At 48.1% G+C, this 18,118-nt stretch overlaps 2 protein-coding genes across 7 annotated transcripts in view; one reads left to right on the top strand and one right to left on the bottom strand.

Annotated features, from left to right (window-relative positions):
* Positions 1-7,131, bottom strand: part of LOC138754984 (disks large homolog 4) — a 264,622-nt gene extending 257,491 nt beyond the window's left edge. For 2 of the 4 annotated variants that reach the window (XM_069920090.1, XM_069920091.1), the window contains exons 1-3: positions 6,906-7,131; positions 4,885-4,983; positions 4,375-4,506 (exon numbers count right to left, since the gene is read on the bottom strand). In XM_069920090.1, coding sequence (XP_069776191.1) covers positions 4,375-4,506; positions 4,885-4,903 — 151 coding nt within the window. In that variant the 5' untranslated portion in view covers positions 4,904-4,983; positions 6,906-7,131. Of the gene's footprint in view, positions 1-4,374; positions 4,507-4,884; positions 4,984-6,905 lie in introns of those variants that run through there. The other 2 variants (XM_069920092.1, XM_069920096.1) reach the window with 2 other exon arrangements.
* Positions 7,114-18,118, top strand: part of acadvl (acyl-CoA dehydrogenase very long chain) — an 82,537-nt gene continuing 71,532 nt past the window's right edge. For 2 of the 3 annotated variants that reach the window (XM_069920098.1, XM_069920097.1), the window contains exon 1: positions 7,114-7,313. In XM_069920098.1, the coding sequence (XP_069776199.1) occupies positions 7,255-7,313 (59 nt within the window). In that variant the 5' untranslated portion in view covers positions 7,114-7,254. Of the gene's footprint in view, positions 7,314-7,383; positions 7,480-18,118 lie in introns of those variants that run through there. The other variant, XM_069920100.1, reaches the window with a different exon arrangement.

The raw sequence follows: 18,118 nt of genomic DNA, 5'->3' as shown, positions 1-18,118 counted from the left end.
AGGTCCAAATTTTTCTTAGAACATAGAACATTACAGCCCTCAATGTTGTGCCAACCCATATGTTCCTTAAAAAAAAGTACTAAACCCTCCCCACTTCATAACTCTCTATTTTTCTTCCATCCGCATGCCTGTCGAAGAGTCTCTTAAATATCCTAATGTTTCAGCCAGATGGACACCACTTAAATATTAAAATTGACCCTGCATTCACGACTTCAGCAGGCAGCCTGTTCTATACTCCCACCGCTGTGTGAAGAAATTCCCCAGAAATTTTCCCCTTTCACCTTGTCCTTTGGGTTAAAAGAGATTTCACTCCATCCAAGGCATCAGACTTCCTGACAGCCCCACCCCTCCTCCATAGCGGAGGCAAGTTTTGCAGCAGAGATGGACAATTCTCTCCACTACCACTTGCAGATCCAATGAATAGACGATTTACAGTAATTTTTACTGAACTGATGTTTCGAGCCTTAACCCTACTTCAAGCCCTTCTGCTTTCAGGCTCAAGCCCAAAGCATCGTAATATATCTTTACCTCCTACGGACTCTCCAAGACCGGCTGAGTTCCTCCAGCATTTCTGTGTGTTTTTACTGCAGTCTCAGTGTCTGCAGACTTTCGTTTCACTCCTTCTAAAGCATGCCCCAGCACTTGTGGATGTAGCACCAACCCCGTCTGAGTTTCTGAAGATACAGTATCCTGTCCTGAAGTGGACACCGAATTGTACTTCTGTGTCCTCCTCCTTCTGGTCTCGCCAAACAGAGCTGGCCACATCCCAGGGATGCTCTCCTGTGTTTAGGGTAATCCCTGGCCTCACCTTCTTAAGATGCTGCAGATAGGAAAGAAGTAGCTCTTGGGGATTGGGGTTGGGCGGATTAATTAATGGGCTAGGCAGGATATTTGATTAAAATTACAGTGGGCTCCAAGGGATCCAACAAAATTATGGTAGCAGGATCTTACTCATAGCGAGCTTCTTACTCAAGCTTCTACACTTGTGGCTGCCACAATGATCTGTTGTTGCCTTGAAGACTCTATGATCGAGATGGTGCAATTTTTTACCCCAGTTTGACTGTCGTTGATAGAAATGGTGGCATGCTACATGAGCCAATTGAACTGCTTGTGCTTTCCTAGATCGTTAGGTGTATTTAAGGCAGAGATTGATAGCTATCTAAATAGTCAGGGAATCAAAGGTAACAGGGAGGAGGTAGGGGAGTGGAAGAATGGATTAGCTCATGATGGAATGGCACAGCGGTCTTGACTTGCCAAATGGCCTACTTCTGCTCCTATATCTTATGGTCTTGTGCAAAAGAGCCCTGCCTCTGGAGATGATAGACAATAGACTGGCTGAAGGCGACAAAAGACACGCTCGACTATAACAGTGGCACAGTAACAGCACCAGCGACCATGTTCTAATGCAGTCTGTACATTCTCCCTGTGTTGATTTCCTCCAAGCACTCGTTTCCTTCCACCCTTCAAAAAACATTATAGGGATGTAGGCATGGGTGGCAATAACTCACGGGCTGGAGTATGCTGTATGTCTATAAATTTTTTTTAAAAATACTTAAATAAATATAGTTAATACCAAGAGTATCAGGCAAATAGTGGGAGAAGAGAAAAGACCATTAGTAATGCTTCTGAATCTGAAATCATCCCTGTGATGGCCCTTCGTCTGCACAGATGTCTTCACCCAGGTTGTCTGAAAACTGCCTAATTCTGTTCAGCAGAACTCCTCCAGATGTCCCAATATCAGCAATAAGAATGGGGAAAGAGGGTTAGTTGCATCAAGTTGGTTCGAAACTAAAGTACAAGCCTCCATACAGAGCTTGGCAGACTCACCAAAGCTTATAGCCTCATTCTTTGTTCTATACCCAGCTATCAACTTTATAAAATGCATATTGACATGAAATTCATCTTTAATCTTGAAATAGTCTCCTCTTTCCACCAAAAGTAGATGAAATCACACATATTTATTCTCTCCAGCTCCAGTCTCTTTCAATGTGCGTTGCAGGTGCGCCACATTGATTGGTGATTGAAGTCCGTTGACTCCAATCAACCAATCTTTGTTTTCTCCTCCTCTCAGAATGGACAGAGTTCAAGTTTATTTGTCAGCCGACTGTACCAGTACAACCAGACGAAACAGCATTCTCTGGTCCACTGTGCAGAGCAATGCAAAACGCGTACAGACATAACACACATACATACAAGCAATACATAAAAACAGTACACAAGTACATATATCAAAATAAATATTCTCAATAAATAATAGAGTCATGGAGGGTTGTTTCAGCAGTTTCACTGCGTGTGTGTAGTGAACTGGGATTCACTGGAAGAGTGGTGTACTAACGACTGGTCCCACTTCCCGGCTCCTCTCCCAGGGCCCTGGTTTCCCGTCTAAACCCAGAACTCCTCTGAAGCCTATTCATGAAGCTAATAAAAGCATTAGTTCTCCCTCCAGTTGGGTGTGAGCTTTTGTCTACGCTACACTGAGGGAAGAAACTGTTCCTCAGCATGGCAGTTCTGGCTCTAATTCTTCTGTATCATTTTCCTGACCGTGGCTGGAAGATCCTTCACTCTGGGTTGTGGGGGTCCTCTCTGATTCTGCAAGCCCTCTTTTAACAACAATCTGGTAAATCCCATCAACGAGGGGATTGGGGGGCGTTGTTGAGGGTAGGGAGGGAGGGGTGAGGGTGACCCAGTGATCTTCTCTGTCTTTAGTCTATCTCTCACCCTTGCCATATTGGAACAGAGCTGAGTAGATGATACAAAAGTAGATGGAGGAGCAGGGAGTGGTTTTTTTTTTAAATTTTTTATTTTTCACACCATAAATCACGTTAGCCATGATATACACTTTTTCTTTTTCACACATATACAGTGACTTTTTCTCCCCCCCCCCCCCCCTCCTCCCAAGCCACCCCCCCACCCCCCCCTCTCATCCATTTTAGGTATACAATCTAGGTTGCATTAAGCCAGTCAGACAATGTTGTCATTCAACAAAAATACACCAGAAATTCTACTGAGTCCATTCTTTTCTTCTCTTCTCCTTCCATCAACTTAGGTAATGTTTGTTCCCGGTAGGTTTTCGCTATTGTATTTAATGTAAGGCTCCCATACTTGTTCGAATATTTCAATATTATTTCTTAAACTATATGTTATTTTTTCTAATGGAATACATTTATTCATTTCTATATACCATTGTTGTATTTTCAAATTATCTTCCAATTTCCAGGTTGACATAATACATTTTTTTGCTACGGCTAGGGAGGAGCAGGGAGTGTTGAGGAAAAAGGGAGGCTCCAGAAGGGCTTACACAAATTAGGAGAATGGGCAGAGAAGTGGCAAACGATATACGATGTCAGAAAGTTTTCAGACTTGCACTTTGGTAGAGAAAATAAACAGGCAAACTATTTTCTAAATGGGGAAAAAAATTAAAAATTCCCAGATGCAAATGGTCCTGGGAGTGAAGAAGGCAACTGCAATGCTGCCATTTATTTCAAGAGAAATAGAATAAAAGAATCGAGATGTGATATTGAGGCTTTATAAGGCACTGGTGAGACCTTACTTGGAGCATTGTGAGCAGTTTTGGGCTCCTCATTTAAGAAGAGTTCAGAGGAGGTTCACAAGGATGATTTGAGGAATTAAATGGATATCATATGAGGAACATTTGACAGCTCTTGGCCCTTACTTGTTGAAGTTTAGGAGAATGGAGGGTGGGGGAAATCTCATTGAAACATTTTGAATGTTGAAAGGCATGGACAAAGTAGATGTAGAAAGGTTGTTTACCATGGTGAGAGAGAATGGACAAGATGGCACAACTTCAAGATTGAATGGTTTCCACTTAGAACAGAAGTGTTGAGGAATTTCTTTAGCCAGAAAGCGGTGAATCTGTGAAATTTATTGCCACAGGTGGCTGTGGAGGCCAGGTCATTGGGTGTATTTAAGGCTGACATGTTCAGGTTCTTGATTAGTTAGGGCATCAAAAGTTATGGAGTGAAGGCTGAAAGATGGGTCTGAGGGGTAAAATGGTTCGGCTCAGGACTGAATTGATATGGCAAAGTTGTTGCCCATGGTAGGGGAGTCTAGGACAAGATAGCACAACTTTAGGATTGAAAGGCACCTGTTTAAAACAGAGATGCGGAGGAACCAAAGAGTGGTGAACTTCTGGAATTTGCTAACATGGGCACTGTGGAGACCAAATTTTGGGTGCATTTAAGGCAGATATTGATAGGTATCTGAATAGTCAGGGTATCAAATGTAATGGGGAGAAGGCAGAGGAATGGGGATGAGTGGGAGGATAGATCAGCTCATGATGGAATGGCAGAGCAGATTCGGTGAGCTGAATGGACTGCTTCTACTCCTATATTTTACGCTCAAACAAAACCATACCCAGCAGAGCCTGGAAGAGATCACTGTGAAAGATGGCGAGGAGTCTCTCAGTCCTTGTCTTGAAGCGATCATCCTGGGCTGGATCCACATTCGGCTGTTGCCCCTGCATCTGTTGCAGGACTCTGTGAGCATCTAGAGAACAAGCATAACACTAGTCAGCTTAAGACGGCAAGCACCCAAAGGTTACCCAATCACAAATCAAACAAACAACCCAAGTTTTCAAGGTATCGCAAGTAAATAGAAATCTAGGAAGGTATAGTGAAAAAAGTTGAGCATAGAAAGTTATTAGACATTTTTTCTTTGGCTTGGCTTCGCGGACGAAGATTTATGGAGGGGGTAAAAAGTCCACGTCAGCTGCAGGCTCGTTTGTGGCTGACCAGTCCGATGCGGGACAGGCAGACACGATTGCAGCGGTTGCAAGGGAAAATTGGTTGGTTGGGGTTGGGTGTTGGGTTTTTCAATAATTACATTTGTTCTAAGGATTGCATTTCTCATTGCAGGACTTGTTACCTTGTCTGGAGAACGCCATATCTCAAAATGCTTCTTCTATTCTTCTTATCGCATTAACATCCGAAGATTAGGATTAGTTGTCATTAACCGCATTGCCTTCTGGAAGTGTAGTTAAATGCAATTATACACTACAGGGATTTAATTTTAACTGCGTCTTTTATCCAACTCTCCCTCAGTACATGAATTTTCAATATCTTCTCGAGGTCAGCGGAAAAAAAAACATCATTGTAAATTTTTTTAACATATTGAAATATCAAGGTTGGATTAATTTTGCATGGACTACAGCTCCCAGAATGCCTTACAAAATAGCAACAGGTGACAGCATTTTGCATTGAGTAGTACTGTTTTATCCCCAAATCATACCTTGACAAAGGTCTCAGGTTTGAAACATTGGTTTCCCTTTGAAGGCAGGAAAATTTAGGGGCGGCATCAGGGGTACATTCTTTTTACATAGTGTTCTGGATACCTGGAGTGCATTGCCAAAGGGTGGTGGTAGAGGCTGGAGGAATGGAGGCATTTAAGACTCTTACACAGGCACAGATGAACGACAGATTGAGAGTTATGAGGTAGGGAGGATCAAGTTTATTTTTGGTATGTACTGAATATACAGTTGGCACAACATTATGTGCCAAATGGCCTGTAATGTGCTGTAATGTTCTGTGTTTCGTGTATTTTCCTTAGATGCTGCATGACATGCTGAGGTTCTCCAGGACTTTTGTGTGTCATACTCTAATATCCAACATCCACTCGAGGATCAAAACAGCAAAAAAATCAATTAAATGACATCAGTTGGGAAATTCGCTTGTTCTACCACCAATGTAGCAGTTATTCACCTCTTCAACCCACTCCCCACCCCCAACACAGCACTTCATCAATGCTCACATCCTGCCAAGTGCAGCCCTTCCACAATGCCTAACCACCAGCGCAGCATCCATTCAATGCCTAACCCCAATTCAGCACTCTCTCAATGCCTACCCCCAACACACCACACCCTCATTGCCCACCCTCCACAAGCACAGCACTTCAATGCCCACCCCCCCACCGGTGCAGAGCTTCCTCATCACCAACATGTTCAGCACAGCTCTCCTGCAATGTCTACCATCACAATGCAGCGCTCCCTCAATGGCCCCTCCCATGGTGGGGCACTCCCTCAATATAGACAATGGTCCCCCTCCCCCACTGAGGTGCCCCATCCATCAGTGGGGTGCTCCCTCAACACACCTTCCTCCAGTAAGGTGCTCCCTCAATGGCTCCCTCCCTCCAGTGAGGCACCCCCCCCCAGTGAGGCACCCCCCCCTCCAGTGAGGCACCCCCCCCCTCCAGTGAGGCACCCCCCCCCTCCAGTGAGGCACCCCCCCTCCAGTGAGGCACCCCCCCCCCTCCAGTGAGGCACCCCCCCCCCCTCCAGTGAGGCACCCCCCCCTCCAGTGAGGCACCCCCCCCCCCCTCCAGTGAGGCACCCCCCCCCCTCCAGTGAGGCACCCCCCCTCCAGTGAGGCACCCCCCCTCCAGTGAGGCACCCCCCCTCCAGTGAGGCACCCCCCCCTCCAGTGAGGCACCCCCCCCTCCAGTGAGGCACCCCCCCTCCAGTGAGGCACCCCCCCTCCAGTGAGGCACCCCCCCCCTCCAGTGAGGCACCCCCCCTCCAGTGAGGCACCCCCCCTCCAGTGAGGCACCCCCCCTCCAGTGAGGCACCCCCCCTCCAGTGAGGCACCCCCCCTCCAGTGAGGCACCCCCCTCCAATGAGACCCCCCCCCTCCAGTGAGGCATCCCCCTCCAGTGAGGCACCCCCCCTCCAGTGAGGCACCCCCCCTCCAGTGAGGCACCCCCCCCCTCCAGTGAGGCACCCCCCCCCCCTCCAGTGAGGCACCCCCCCCCTCCAGTGAGGCACCCCCCCCCTCCAGTGAGGCACCCCCCCTCCAGTGAGGCACCCCCCCTCCAGTGAGGTACCCCCCCCTCCAGTGAGGCACCCCCCCTCCCCTCCCCTCCCACAGTAGGGCCCTCCCTCAACAGCCGCTCACCCGGTGGGGCACTCCCTCAACGCCCTTTCCCACGGTGGGGTGCTCCCTCAACACCCATGCCCATGGTGGGGCGCTCCCTCATTGCCGCCCCTCCTCCTACAATCCTCGGGACGTTGCGTAGGAAGTTCGTGCGTGACTGAGGGAGAGCCAGCTGCCACGACGGACGAGCGGACGCCCGCCCTTGCCTTCTTGCCGGTTCATACATTCCCGCCCAGCTCAGCGAACCAATGAGCGCCGGACTACATCTCCCAGAAGGACTCGCAAGCACGGCGCCTCGGCGTCTGCCCTGGGGCGGCGGGCTGAACGTGTGCGCGCGGCTGCCCGGAACTTAGGGACGGCGCTCGGGAGGATGTGGAGTGTGAGGGCGGCGAAGTGCGCTCGGACCGCGACTTGGGCCCTGCGGACACGGTATGAGCGGCCTCGTCCGCCCGTGGGAGCGGCCAGGGAGGGCGCCGTCAAGGCCCGCGCGGCCGGCAGGAAGGGCTGGGAGGTTCGCTGGCCGGAGGTTGTGGGACGTGAAGTAGGAGAAGGGAGGGGAACTTATTCCCCAGGAGGGGATGGAATACTAACAGTGGTGAGTTTAACGTCCTCCTCCTGCAAGTTTGGACTCGCCCCTATGTTGGTTCTTTCCACCCTTTGCATTGTATTATGCAATACAATGCATTTTGCATTGTATTTGTATAACATTGCAGCACCTATATATTCCTACCAACTTTTTGTCATTTAAACCCTTCCAACTCTTAACCCCCTTTTTATCCATATGCCTTCTGGAGAATCTCTTAAATCTAATACTTCAGCCTCCGCTGTCACCCCTGGTGAGGTATTACAGATATCCACAACTCTCTGCAGCCGGTTTCAGGTGGAATGGCCCGGAGAAGGCGGCTGTGGGTGTCTGCCAAGGGACGTTCAGGTGGCAGCGCTGCAGGTGATGTTCTGCCACCTGAAAGGTCCAAAGCGGGGAGAGGTGCCGCGGAGCAAACGCTGGCTCCTGAGTCGGGGCAGGGGCTGCCTTCTGACAGCTCCCCTCCCCATTGACTGACAGCTCCCCCCGGCGCGGGACGACAGGAAGTTAGGGCTGGATGCCCCCCCCCCCCCCCCAGCCCTGACGTCCCGCGCTAGTGGGCTGTCAGACAGCGGGGACTGCTAGGCACCTGAAATCTGAAATCCTCCTGGTCGGGTTCTCCACTTTCAGGTGGCCACTCGACAGCCACATTGGGGTAGAATAGGCGGCTTTACAGTCAGGTATAGAATAGGCGGCTTGTGGGTGGGGGGGGGGAGAAGGAATCTTTCCCCGATACCTCCCCTAAACTTTACTCCTCTCATTTTGTTCCCCCCGCCCCACTGGTGCCTCTCAGAATCTCATATTGAGTCTCCTCACTCCAAAGAGAAAAGCTCTGATAACCTTGTTTTCCAATCCTGGTGAATCTCCTCTGCACCCCCTCCATAGCATCCATATCCTTCCCACAATGAGGTGACCAGAACTGAACATAATACTACTAAGTATGGTCTCACTGGCTGGTAGAGTTGCAACATGACCTCTCAACTCTTGAACTCAATCCCCTTATTAATGAAGCCCAGCATCCCATAGGGCCTTCTTAACTACATGTAAAATTTGAGCAATGTATGGATTTGGACCCCCAAGGTTGCTCTGTTGCTCCACAAGTAATTGACCATTAACCTTGTACTCAAGGTTTGTCCTTCTGGTTTGTCCTTTGAAAATGCATCAGCCCACACTTATCTGGATTGAACTCCATCGCCTAATTCTGCATCCTGTCCATATCCTTTTGTAACCTACAACGAACTTCAGCACCATCCACGACTCCTCCAACCGTTGGATGATCCGCAAACTTACTGACCCATCCTTCCACTTCATCTAGTTCATATATAAAAATCACTAAGAGCAGGGGTCTCAGAACAGATCCCTGCGGAACTCCGCTCTTCACCAGTATAGTATGGAGCCAGGCTTTTTGGCCCATTGACCAATCCAAAACATTCTGCTTTTTTTTCCCTCCCCACATCAACAACCCTGAAGTCTAGCAATCACCAACGGACAATCGCACCCTCCTCCCAGAAATCAGAACACCTGGACAAGTGAGAATGTACAAGCACGGCAAGAAGTCACGATCAATCCAGTTCCCTGGAGTTGTGAGGAAGCTATACTGGCTGGTTTACCATTGGCACCTGCTAAGTGTTCTCTTTCTTTGATGAATTGGTTGGGGAGCTTCCTCCAATCTTGAAAGTAGTTTGAACCCTCTGCCCAGTTGTGTGCAAGGGTTCCCACTGTATCCTCTCCACCACCACCCCCCTCCCCCACTAGGGGTACAGCAGGCATGAAGTTTTCAAGGACAGATACTGCTTGACCTGCCAGTTCCTTCGGCAGATTATCCTTTTGCTCCAAATTCCAGCATATGCAGTCTCTTGGGTCTCTAAGGGTTAGATTGTGCAATAAGTTCCCTGAATGAGTCCATAAGACTATTTAAGCGGAAATAGGCTATTCAGCCCATTGAGTCTGACCTGCAACTTAATCATGAGCTGATCCATTCTCCCACTCAGCCCCACTCCCTGGCCAACTCCCCATTTCTTTTGATGTCCTGGCTAATCAAGAACCTATCTCTCTGCCTTAATGCTCCCAATGATTTGGCTTCTGCAATTGCCTGTGTCAACAAATTCCACAGATTCATCACCCTCTGGCAAAAGGCATTTCTCTGAATCTCTGTTCTAAGAGGATGCCCTTCAGTCCTGAAGTTGTGCCCTCTTGTCCTACACTCTCCTACCGTGGAAGACTGTTTTTCTACAAGTACTCTGCCCTTGCCTTTCAACATCAGAAATTTTTTTAATGATATTTCTCCCCACCCCCTGCCCCACCTTCCCCCTCATTTTCCTAGATTACAATAAGTCCAGGCCAAGGGCCATCAAACACTTCTCAAATGGTAACCCTTTCATTCCCAGAATCATCCTTGTGAACCTTTGGACTTTCTCCAAAGTCAGCACCATTCTGTGGGGTCAACGCATTATGTACAATGTATTGTGATTGGGCTTTGAGCAGTCTGGCCATGGTTTCTCGACTTGTCTGATGCCAATCTGTGTGTGGACATTGAAGGTGGATGTAGTCCTGATGATTGCTGACAGGAATTCCATATTTGAGAATATATGTGGGTGACCATAGTGCAAGTGCCCCTCTCATCTTTGAAGATTATGGTTTACTTTGCACTCCAGGGGTAGATTTTGTCGTGCTATGGAGAGGGAACACATGCACAGACTTAACTGGAGAGCTCTTCTAAAAGTTGGCACAATCATGTTATCTTCCATTATCTCCCGATGATTTTAGTTCTTGTAATCTATAGTTACAACCTTTAAACCAAATGACTCATAGGACCATCAAACACGTTGGAAGAGAAACATGACCTTCAACCCTTCTAGTCCACGCCAAACTATTCTGCCTCGTCCCACTGACCTGCACCCAGACCATATCCCTCCTATCCATGTACCTATCCAAATTTTTCTTAAATGTCAAAATTGAGCCTGTGTTGACCAATTCAGCTGGCAGCTCATTCTACATTTGCACTGCTCTCAGAGTGAAGAAGTTCTCCCAATGTTCCCTTTAAACTTTTCCACTTTTCCCTTTTCACTCTTTATCCATGTCCTCTAGTTTTTGATCTTCCCTAACTTCATACTTCATTTTAGAAACTGTTTTTTCCCCCTCTGACACAAAGCAAAATGTTTAATCAAATTATTTCTGGGCTGCTGTGTCTGTAACTGCAATGCCTATTCATATAAAAATTCAGAAAATATCCAGCAATCAGGCAGTATTTGTGGATGGGAGACAGATATCGTTTCAGATTGATAACTCTTTCTGTAGATTCTGCCGACCTACTGAGTGTGTCCTGCATTTTGTTTAGAAATAGAACATTACTGCACAGTACAGACCCTTTGGCCCTCAATGTTGTGCTGACCTATATATTCCTAGGTAAAAAAATATGAAGCCCTCCCGACCTCCTTTCATCCATGTGCCTGTCTAAGAGTTTCTTAAATGTCCCAATGTTTCAGCCTACACCACCATCCCTGGCAAGGCATTCCAGACACCCACAACTCTTTGTTTAAAAAAAAACTTACCCCTGATGTCTCCCCTAAACTTTACTCCCTTCATTCTGTAGAGATGTACCCTAGTGTTTGCTATTCCCTCCCTTGGAAAAGGGTCCTCGATGTCCACCTTATCTAAGCCTCTCATAATCTTGTACAACTCTATTAAATCTCCTCTCATTCTTCTTTGCTCCAAAGAGAAAAGTCCCAGCACTGCTAACCTTGCCTCATAAGACTTGCTTTCCAATCTAAGCAGCATCCTAGCAAATCTCCTGACCACTCTCTCCATGGCTTCCACATCAGTTCCTATAATGAGGTGACCAGAACTGAACACAATATTCCAAGTGTGGTCTCACCATAGATTTTTGTAGAGTTGCAACATTACCTCTCAACTCTTGAACTCAGTCACCCTATTAAGGAAGCCTAACATCTCTAAGGGCTTCTTAACTACTATCCTATCAACCTGCATGACAACCTTGAGAGAGTATTGATTTGGACCCTAAGGCCCCTCTGTTTCTCCACACTGTTAAGTATCCAACCATTAACCTTGTACTCGGCCTTCTGGTTTGACCTTCCAAAATGTGTCACTTTCCACTTATCCAGATTGGACTCCATCTGCCACTTTTCTTCCTAACTCTGCATCCTGTCTATATTCTTTTGTAACGTATGACAACCTTCAGCTCCATACACAACCCCTCCAACCATTTTACCATCCGCAAACTTGCTGGCCTATCCTTCTGTTTCTTCATTCATATTGAAAAAAAGTCATAGAGCAGGGGTCCCAGAACAGATTCCTGCGGAACTCCTCTGGTCACTGATCTCCAGGCTGAATACTTTCCGTCCACTTCTACTCTCTGATTTCCACATGCAAGCCAATTTTTAATCAACACAGCCATGGTTCCATGGATCCCTTATATAAAATCATATATAAAAATAACAGCATAGAAACAGGCCAGCTTGGCCCTTCTAGTCCATGCCAAACACTTTCTCCGGCCTAACCCCACTGACCTACACTCAACCCGTAACCCTCCATTCCTTTCTCCTCCAGATACACATCCAACTTCTCCTTAAATGATAATATCGAGCCTGTCTCCACCAGTTTGTCTGGAAGCTCGTTTCACACACCCACCGCTCTCTGAGAAGTCACCCCTCATGTTTCCTCTAAACGTTTGCCCCAACTCTCGGTGCAGGTTCTCTCGTTTCTATCTCCCCCCTTTCTTAAAGCCAAAAGCCTCTCCACGTCAATTCTATCTATACCCTAATAATTTTAAATACCTCAATCAAATGTCCAAAGAATAAAGACCCAACTTATTTAACCTCTTCCTATAACATAGAGCCTGTAACCCCCAGCAAAATCTAGAAAATCTTCTCTGCACGCTCTCCAATTTGTTGATATCTTTCCTATACTTTGATGACCAAAACTTGCCTCATGACTTTTGAACAAGCCTCTCATGGGGGTTCTTGTCAAATGCTTGACTAAAATCCACATAGACCACATCTACTGCCCTACCTTCATCAATTTTTTTTTTTACCTCCATTTTTGTTTTCCCAGCCTGTAGTTTGAGTTCTTTTTATACCTACTGTTTGTCAGTGAGGGAGGACAGAAGAACCAAACCTCGACTGCTTCATAGGGAAGGGGGCCCATCAACTTTGAGTAGAGTCCAAAGGGAGCCACAGCCAAAGTGGATGAAATCGACAATTCTTCAGACTCTGTCAGTGGTTTTCATGTGTTTTTCGACGCTGCTGAAGATCCAGCTGTGCTGGGTGGGTCACGTCTCCAGAATGGAGGACCATCGCCTTCCCAAGATCGTGTTCTATGGCGAGCTCTCCACTGGCCACCGTGACAGAGGTTCACCAAAGAAAAGGTACAAGGACTGCCAAAAGAAATCTCTTGGTGCCTGCCACATTGACCACCACCAGTGGGCTGATATCGCCTCAAACCGTGCATCTTGGCGCCTCACAGTTGGGCGGGCAGCAACCTCCTTTGAAGAAGACCGCAGAGCCCACCTCACTGACAAAAGGCAAAGGAGGAAAAACCCAACCCCAACCCACCAATTTTTCCTTGCAACTGCTGCAACCGTGTCTGCCTGTCCCGCATCGTACTTGTCAGCCACAAATGAGCCTGCAGCTGACGTGGACATTTACCCCCTCCATAAATCTTCGTCCGCGAAGCCAAGCCAAAGATATCCCCTTAAGTAATCCCTTACTAATCAAAGAGCATCTTGGCATAGGGATATGAGAATCAGACAGAGAAATAGTTCATGATAAGATTCGGCCCTGATCTCTTTATAAGTTGCGATGACCTTCCCTTTTATGTCTATCAGGAGAAGCCTTGCAACCCTCCCGAAAATATTGCACAGATTAGCTGTTGACTAGAATTTCCTGGCCTGGGTGTACCTCAAATATGATCAAAGCCTGTTCCAGGACATCCCCCATTCAGTAATCTAGAATCTCAATCTTGAAACCTCTGCCTGACCAGCCCCAATAGGTGATTGGAGGGGCAGTGATGATGTTGGTGTGTGAGGCAAGGTCTTCATGATATTGTAGCACACTTTGAGGGAGCGACTCTACAGACTGAAGACGCAGGCTGCTAGCTTGTGTATCACCATGGACTGTTTATTCAAAACTCGCGTGCTTGCTTATCAGGGTGTGAGTCAGACCACACGTACGTCCCGCTGCTTACATCTTGCTGTTGCAAGCACACACGCCAGCTTTTGGTCTGGACCAGAAGAGATGGATATGCGCAACTACCCCGCTGACTGCACGTAACAAATGGGGCCAGTTAATCCTGGTACATCTCCCCCTCCACCCCCCAAAGAACAGACACCGGTGGTGTCCTGCTGCGCTGACAGCAGGTGTTGTTGCTTTGACAGCCTGCCTCTGTGTGCTGGCTGCTGGACCATGACTATCTGGGATATCTCCAAGTGAGCGGGCTTCAATGGGAATGGGCTTTAGAGTGTAAAGCACCTCTTTGCCCCCGATTTCCAAGGTAAAAGTGGAACCCGTTCTGCGGAGCACGCTGAAGAGGTGTTCTGTGACCACCCCTCCATACAAAAGGCATAAGTACAAGTCATTAATTTGCGAGGAGTGCGAGAGGGGGGCTGACAGTGCCGTGAGGGTGGAGGAAGTGCCAGGGACCCAAGCTTCTCCCTTGCACGCTCCAGGGCTGGGCCGGGAACCAAAACTGACCTGGGACAGCGAGGGGCTCCCCACTGTAGCGCATTGTAAGAGAGCGACTGTACAGAGACACAGGGTGCTAGCTCGGGTATCACAATGGGCAATTTATTCAAAACTCGCGTGCTTGCTTATCAGGCCCCGAGTCGGACCGTGCGTACGTCCCACTGCTTGTGTCGCTATTGCATGTGCACACGCCAACTTCTGGCCTGGACCAGAAGAGATGGATGTGCGCCGCCATGTTTGCCATGACTGCCCCACTGACCTCGCGTAACAAGCAGGGCCAGTTCATCCCGGCACACCTGTACATCACCCCAATATCATCCTTAATGTCTGGGCTCCGGATTTAATTCTGCTCCCTGGTTGTGGACTCCTGTGCTTTGCCAGTAGAGGAGTCAGTTCCTAAGCTACCACATTAATGTTTTATAAACCTGGAACAGGTCAGCTATCATGTATTTACAGGGAATATCAACAAAATCTACACCACCTGTCCAGCTAATTTAACCTTCTCCCCTCCTCCACTAATACTGATCCGTATTTCTTGCAGTGCGAATCCCAAATCAGAATTAGCATTTATTATCATGAACAAGTCATGAAATCTGGTGTTTTGTGGCAGCATCACAGTACAAGCATTCATATTATAACCATCTTGCAACGTTACTATAAAAAAAGTAAAATTAATAGTACACAAAAAGTAATGCAGTGTCTTTGGTTCATTGATTATGCAGGAATCTGATGGCAGCGGAGAAGAAGCTGTCCTTGCACTGTTGAATGCTCGTCTTTAGGCTCCTGAACCTTTTTCCCAATGGTATCAGAGTGAAGAGGGCATGTCCTGGGTGGTGGGGGGGTCTTTGAGGACACCACCTCATGTAGATGTCCTTGATGGAGTGAAAGTCTGGTGCCTGTGATTGCACTTTCCCTTGATCAGGTCTGACCAAGGCTTTCTCTGAAGCATCACTCCCACCCCTTTGTATTCCAGGCCCCTGGAGAGAAAAGCCAAGGTTCTATTATCCTTTGTAATTACTTCTGGGATAGGCGACAGACAGAAAGGGGGGGGGGGGGGGAGGGGAGAGTGTAAATTATGCTTGTCTGCAATGTTTTGCAAAGTGAAGGTAATAATTATTGTGCTGGGAGGGGCTGAACCTGTGCCCAGTGTGCTCTTGCAATAGAGGAGTTTTTGGTTTTAACTTCGGCTGAAGAATTTTGACGGTCAATCCGTAATACCTCATTTAATGAGAGTGTAGCTGATACTGACTCCAATGGAGCCTGTCTGCACAGATCATTGCTGTCCTTTTGAAGTTACTTCACATCCATAGGTTCGACCTAAAAGGGGAGGCAGGCCTCTTCAGCCCGGTTAAGCAACCTGCATAGGAGAAGGACACTCCGATATAAAACCTACGACCCAAGGACCTCGCTGCCACGTCCCAGCTTGCTTGGACACGGCTCACGAACCATGAGTGTAAAGGGTGGGGCCAGTACTGCGCACACTGCACTCCACCTAAAAGCTCCTTTGCGCAGGCCCGAGGACATGTCCACGTCCTCCCCCTCAAAAGATGCACACAAACTCAAGCTAGCATGCTGGAACATCAGGCTAAACAAGGCTGACAGCCACCGACCTTAACGTCGGTCTGCCCTCATCGCACATGAACTCCTCAGACTCGACATCGACATAGCCGCTCTCAGCGAAGTCCACCTTGCAGATGAAGGCAGCCTCCAAGAACACGGCGCGGGCTACACACTCTACTGGTCTGGCAAGCCTCAGACTGAACGACGCCTATCTGGTGTTGGCTTCGTGGTCAAGAACTCCATTGCCTCCAAACTCGAAAACTCCCGACAGCCCACTCTGGCCGGATCATATCCATGCAACTCCCCCTTCAAAACAAACGACGCATCACCCTCATCAGTGTCTATGCTCCAACCCTTCAGGCAGAAACAGCAGAAAAGGACAAGTTCTACACTGATCTGCGCAACCTTATCCAACGCACCCCTACAGCCGACAAGGTTGTCATCCTTGGCGACTTCAACGTTCGCGTCGGCAAAGACTCAGAAACCTGGCTAAGAATCCTTTGCAAGCATGGTGTCGGCAAGTGCAATGACAACGGGCGCCTCCTGTTGGAGCTCTGCGCAGAACAGCGGCTTGTCATTACTAACACCCTTTTCCAGCAGAAAGACAGCCTGAAGACTACCTGGATGCATCCCCGATCCAAACACTGGCACCTCCTGGACTACGTTCTGGTGCAAGGAAGAGACAAACGAGATTGCTCCACACCAGGGTCATGCCCAGCACGGAATGCCATACTGACCACCGGCTTGTTCGCTGCAAGCTCAACCTTCACTTCAAGCCAAAGTTCAAGAACAGTGGAGCCCCCAGAAAGAGGTTCGATGTTGGAAACTTGCAGTCAGACGAAGTGAGAGGAAACTTCCAGGCAAACCTCCAAGCAAAGCTCGAGGATGCAAACTGCCTCATGGACACGTCTCCTGAAACCCTCTGGGATCAGCTGAAAACAGCCATACTGCAATCCACTGAAGAGGTACTGGGCTTCTCCTCCAGGAAAAACAAGGACTGGTTCGACGAAAACAACCAGGGAAAGAGCTGCTGGCAAAGAAGCGATTTGCCCACCAGGCTCACCTTGCAAAGCTTTCCTGGCCAGAGGAAAAATGAGCCTTCCGTCTCGCATGCAGCCATCTTCAGCGCAAACTCCGGGAGATCCAAAATGAGTGGTGGACTAGCCTCACCAAACGAACCCAGCTTAGCGCCGACCTTGGCGACTTCAGGGGTTTTTATGAGACACTAAAGGCTGTGTACGGCCCCTCACCCCAAGTCCAAAGCCCGCTGTGCAGTTCAGATGGCGAAGTCCTCCTCAGCGACAAGATCTCCATCCTCAATCGATGGTCAGAACACTTCCAATCTCTTTACAGTGCCAACCGCTCAGTCCAAGAATCCACCCTGCTCCAGCTCCCTCAACAGCCCTTGAGTCTAGAGCTGGGTGAGGTCCTTACCTGGGAAGAGACATATAAGGCAATCGAACAACTGAAAAGTGGCAAAGCAGCAGGTATGGATGGAATCCCCCCAGAGGTCTGGAAGGCTGGCGGCAAAACTCTGCATACCAAACAGCATGACTTTTTCATGCTCTGCTGGGACAAAGGAAAGCTGCCTCAGGACCTTCGTGATGCCATCATCATCATCCTGTACAAAAACAAAGTCGAGAAATCAGACTGCTCAAACTACAGGGGAATCACGCTGCTCTCCATTGCAGGCAAAATCTTCGCTAGGATTCTCCTTAATAGACTAATACCTAGTGTCTCCAAAAATGTCCTCCCAGAATCACAGTGTGGCTTTCGCGCAAACAGAGGAACTACTGGCATGGTCTTTGCCCTCAGACAGCTCCAAGAAAAGTGCAGAGAACAAAACAAAGGACTCTACATCACCTTTGTTGACCTCACCAAAGCCTTCAACACCGTGAGCAGGAAAGGGCTTTGGCAAATACTATAGCGCCTCGGATGCCCCCCCAAGTTCCTCAACATGGTTATCCAACTGCACGAAAACAAACAAGGTCAGGTCAGATACAGCGATGAGCTCTCTGAACCCTTCTCCATTGACAACGGCGTTAAGCAAGGCTGCGTCCTCGCACCAGCCCTCTTTACTATCTTCTTCAGCATGATGCTGAAACAAGCCATGAAAGACCTCAACAATGAAGCCGCTGTTTACATCCGGTACCGCACGGATGGCAGTCTCTTCAATCTGAGGCGCCTGAAAGCTCACATCAAGACACAAGAGCAACTTGTCCGTGAACTACTCTTTGCAGACGGAGTAGCTATATTAATTAGTAAAAATGTGCCATTTAAAATAGAAGAGGAAATAATAGATCCAGCAGGGAGATATGTAATGATAAAATGTCAGATATATTCGGAGTTTTGGAATCTACTCAATGTATATTCACCTAACGAAGAAGATCAAA

Source organism: Narcine bancroftii, chromosome 2, assembly GCF_036971445.1.
Source record: "Narcine bancroftii isolate sNarBan1 chromosome 2, sNarBan1.hap1, whole genome shotgun sequence".
Taxonomy (NCBI): domain Eukaryota; kingdom Metazoa; phylum Chordata; class Chondrichthyes; order Torpediniformes; family Narcinidae; genus Narcine; species Narcine bancroftii.
This window is presented reverse-complemented; position numbering and strand designations above follow the sequence as displayed.